Source organism: Marmota marmota, unplaced genomic scaffold, assembly GCF_001458135.2.
Source record: "Marmota marmota marmota unplaced genomic scaffold, marMar, whole genome shotgun sequence".
In the NCBI taxonomy this organism is placed as follows: domain Eukaryota; kingdom Metazoa; phylum Chordata; class Mammalia; order Rodentia; family Sciuridae; genus Marmota; species Marmota marmota.
Window position 1 is genome coordinate 502567 of NW_026000145.1, and position 4601 is coordinate 507167.

At 39.9% G+C, this 4601-nt stretch overlaps 1 protein-coding gene across 1 annotated transcript; it reads left to right on the forward strand.

The window, feature by feature from the left end:
* Positions 1–3949: 3949 nt before the first annotated feature.
* Positions 3950–4601, forward strand: LOC107161006 (sorting nexin-3-like; the record flags this gene model as incomplete). The annotated part of the gene is made up of 2 exons (XM_015507557.2): positions 3950–4259; positions 4326–4601. Coding segments are annotated over exons 1-2 (372 nt in total), but the record flags the coding sequence as incomplete, so codon positions are not given.

Genomic DNA, 4601 nt, shown 5'->3' on the forward strand with positions numbered 1-4601 from the left:
GATGGTTTAAAAATATGGATGGTTCAATTCAGATAATGTTCATATGGAAAGAAAGAAAGAAAGAAAGAAAGAAAGAAAGAAAGAAAGAAAGAAAGAAAAAAGAAAATAAAAGAAATAGTAAATTGCATGTGCGATGAGATAACTACTGTGCTAATTGATGTTGCATTTCTTTTTTTTTTTTTTCACTGTTAAAGTTTTTTAATATCAAAGTAAAATGGGATCATGGTTTTACAAGCAGATTTTAGAACACAAAGACTGATTTTTTTAAATGGTTTCTTTCCTTCATTAAAACTTAAATATTAACACAAAAATAATCTTAGGAATTTTTTAAAGAGCATATGTTTTTCTTTTCCATTTCAAAACATCTACAGTTGACAAACATGCAAAATAACTTATTATCCAATCAAAGGCCTCTAGTAGAAATATGCAATTTATAAATTATATACCTTGACTTACCCACTGGCTATGAAATCCAGCAACAATCTTTCCTTTTCCCACTCCTTAGAATAGCTGCCACTAATTTCTTTCTAGAGGATTGGTGGCATTAATCATATCTTAGCTCTCCCTTGTTAGCATCCAGACATTTCTGGTTCAGCCTATGAAAATTAATGTTACAGTTCCAGGTACTAAAAATGCCCCACCATCTTCTTCACCATATAACATCTTGGCAAGGCACCTATCAACCATGCACAGTTTGGGCAGTGACCCATGAGCAACATAATGGCCTTACTGAAGAATTATCTATATGTCCTGGGTCTACCATTTAAATGAGGATATTAATGGAAATGTAATATTTCAGGAGGCATTATTTTTCTCTCCTGTCCAAGTTACCAGCATGTATAGTACTAGAAAGAGTAGAGGAAGGTAACAACAGCCACATAACATGAAACCTCCCTAGAGCTAAAAGCACACTAAATGAAATCCAAACTGTAGTGGGCCAAAGAACTGACTCTCATTGAGGTTTAATTTGTGGCTGTGAACAACCTTCATTCTAAGAGGATCATAAATTAGGGAAAAATTTCTATGCACTGAAGGTTCAGCAATTTTCACTAGCATACTATTAAAATTTCCATCTTTTCTAAGGGCTGTGCATATGCTTCATTATTAAATATGGTACCAGCTCTAGGCTGCTAACAGTTTCCTTTCACCCTGATGTTGCATTTCTTGAGCAAGATGTTTCAACCCATATACAACTATAGTGGTCCTAGTGAAATTCTGAGCCAGTGCATAGAAATATAGAAATATATGACCCAAGTATAATCCCTGTTTCCACTCAGAGACTCAGAGTGGCCTGGGACACCCAAATCTGGCATCCAGGCCCTACACATCTGTCCCTTAGAATAAATGCTAGGAAGCTCATCCAGGTGTGCCAAGCCTGTCCTGATGCATAGGAGGTGCCAAACCAAAAAGAATGGCACTGTGTTTTGCAGAGTACATGTGGTCTTGAGTAATATTTTTTTTCTAAAATTTAATGCTTGGAGTGGACATTCATATGAGAACAAATGGGTCAGTGTTGCTTGGGGGTTGAGCTCTGACCCTGACCTCAGGGGGTTTACAATTCAGGGTGATTATTCACAGGTTGACTCTTTATGTCTTGCTCCTTCTCCAGTACTGTAATAGACCTGAAGGTTATTAGTACCTGCCAAGTTCCATGGCTACAGTTCTCTGTGTCTGTTTCTCTATCTTTTTCTATGATTTCTACCTTTTTCAGCAGGATTCCACAGGGAGTTTCTTCATCAGCACTGTGCAAGTCTATATTTTGACATGCTGCTTCTTAACACTGGGATAAATCTAGAGCTGTGGTCCCTTTACTTGTTGGGGCTGCTATCTGTACTGGCCAGAAAATACTAGGGGAGTGTGGGCCATGTCTGTGATGACCAAGTGTCTGTGCCAGCATTAAGCTCATCTCTTGGACCAATGTGCCCAAAAGAAGTGGCTACATTAATTTAACCTCAAAAATTCAAGAGATTACTTACCTCAAGTTGTGACTCCCAGAGATACATGACACACCATAGCTGGGAGGATCTTGGGCACATTGCTACCATCTCAGCTTGGCTTAGCTAAGGAACTGGTATTTGGTGAAATGGCCCATCCCTCTCCCCAAGATCTGAGGACCAGGCCTGGTTTCCATTCACCTATACTTCATTGGGATATATGTGGTTTGGGGCCCCCATATGTTTCACTTCTTTCTTGCCTCCTCCTTTCTTTTCTATTCCCTCCCCATATATATTTTTTCCTCATAATCATGGGCAACACAACTGTGTACAAGTCATCCCTGGACTTATGGTCATGTGACTTAAGCTTCCCACTCAATCCTTCAAGTGAAATCTTGTCCCCACTTCATAAATAAAGCAAAACTGCGACCAGAATACCATGGATGTTGTTACTGAGAAGCAAAAGTCAAAAACACTGAGTAGTCAACAGCTCTAGCAATTAGATAAATGCAAATTAAAACTACACTGAGATACCATCTCATTCTAACTATAATGCCAATTATCAAGAATATAAGTGAAAGCAAATTTTGGTGAGAATGTGGAGAAAGAAAACACTCAAAAATTGTGGTGAGACTACCAATTTGTTTAACCTCTCTAGAATGCAGTATGGAGATTAAAAAGGACACTAGAATATAAACCTTCTTTGAACCAATTATCACATTCCTTGGCATATACACAAAGGAATTAATATCAGCATACTTCAGTGACACAGCCACACCAATGTTTATAGCAATGCAAATCACAATAGTTAAGCTATGGGACCAAGATAGATGCCTATCAACAGATAACGAATAGAGAAATTGTTGTATATACACACACAATAAAATATTACTCAACCATAAAGAAGAATGACTCTATGACATTGCCAGTAAATAAATGGGTATGGAGACTGATATGCTAAGTGAAAAAAGAGAATTCCAAAAAAAACATAGGTGAAATGTTTTTGCTGGCATGTCCAGGCTAAACCACAATAAATGATGGAGGGAAAGAGGAGAACTTCAGTAGGTTATCCAAAGAAGCATTCAAGAAAGTTAGAGTAGATAGGAATAGAAATGACAGTAGAATGAATCTAACATACATTAGATTGTATGCTTATAAAAATATATAAATAAATTCCACCATCATATCCACCCACAACAATGAGATTCATAATTAGAAGAATTATGAATCATTTTTTAAATGAACACAATATCTTTATTTTATTTTTATTTATTTATTTATTTATTTATTTATTTATTTATTTATTTATTTTGTGGTGCTGAGGATTGAATGCAGTTCTTCACATGTGTGAGGCAAGCACTTTACCAATGAGCTATAGCCCCAGCCCCAAATAATTAGGAATCATAAATAGGAATTCCTATGCTTGTTTAATTTTACCAAAATAAATTCTATGTCATATTTAATAAGAACAACTAAAATAACATAAATTAAAAAATAATGAATAGGAACATAGAAAGAAATTGATAGCATCATAGCCTGATGATGAAATGTCTTTAAGTTTATTCCAGAATTTTCTGAATCTCTCCCCAAGTGGAGTCTGCAAAGTTGTTCAGGCCTGAAAATAATTTAGAAGTTCAGGATGCTGCAAAGAGGAGCAGAAGGGACTGCACCCCTGCTGCATTGATATGCAGGTGAAGGGATCCAAGGAAGCAGGTAATCTCAAGGCAACCCATGTTTAACTAGGGCAGAGAGGAGCAGGGGGCCAGGACCAGGAGTTTGTGCTAGCATCAAGCTCAGTTATTTATTTATTGGCACGGATATGGAGTTATTCATAGAATTAGAAAAATCTGGAATTATTTTTCCTGGATTCACAATGAAAGCCAAATATCCTTTTTTTTTTTTTTTTTCCTTGCAGAGAGAGACCCTTGACCCTCTCTTAACAATAAGCCTTGAACCCCTTGCGGGCAGTGCCCCTCCCGGTCCTCAGCCGGGCTTCCTGGCCGGGACGCGGCGTTCTGGCGGGTCAGCTGTTTTTCCCCAGGCACAGAGGCGGAAGCTGGAGGGACGTGGGGTGGAGCTTCGCGAGCGGGGTGAACGCCCGTTCTACGTGCTTGTTCGCTTCGCTACCGCTGCGCGGGAGCCCCGTGTCCCCGCGGCGGGCGGCAGCGGCGGCGTCTGTGGAATGCGGAGTGGGCGGAGGGAGCCCGCGGTGGCTGCGGCTACAGCGAAATGGCGGAGACCGTGGCGGACACCCGGCGGCTGATCACCAAGCCGCAGAACCTGAATGACGCCTACAGGCCGCCCAGCAACTTCCTCGAGATCGATGTGAGCAACCCGCAGACTGTGGGGGTCGGCCGGGGCCGCTTTACCACCTACTAAATCAGGGTCAAGACAAATCTTCCAATTTTCAAGCTGAAGGAATCTACTGTTAGAAGAAGATACAGTGACTTTGAATGGCTGCGAAGTGAATTAGAGAGAGAGAGCAAGGTTGTAGTTCCCCCACTCCCTGGGAAAGCATTTTTGCGTCAACTACCTTTTAGAGGAGATGATGGAATATTTGATGACAATTTTATAGAGGAAAGGAAGCAAGGGCTGGAGCAGTTTATAAACAAGGTCGCTGGTCATCCTCTGGCACAGAATGAACGTTGTCTTCACATGTTTTTACAG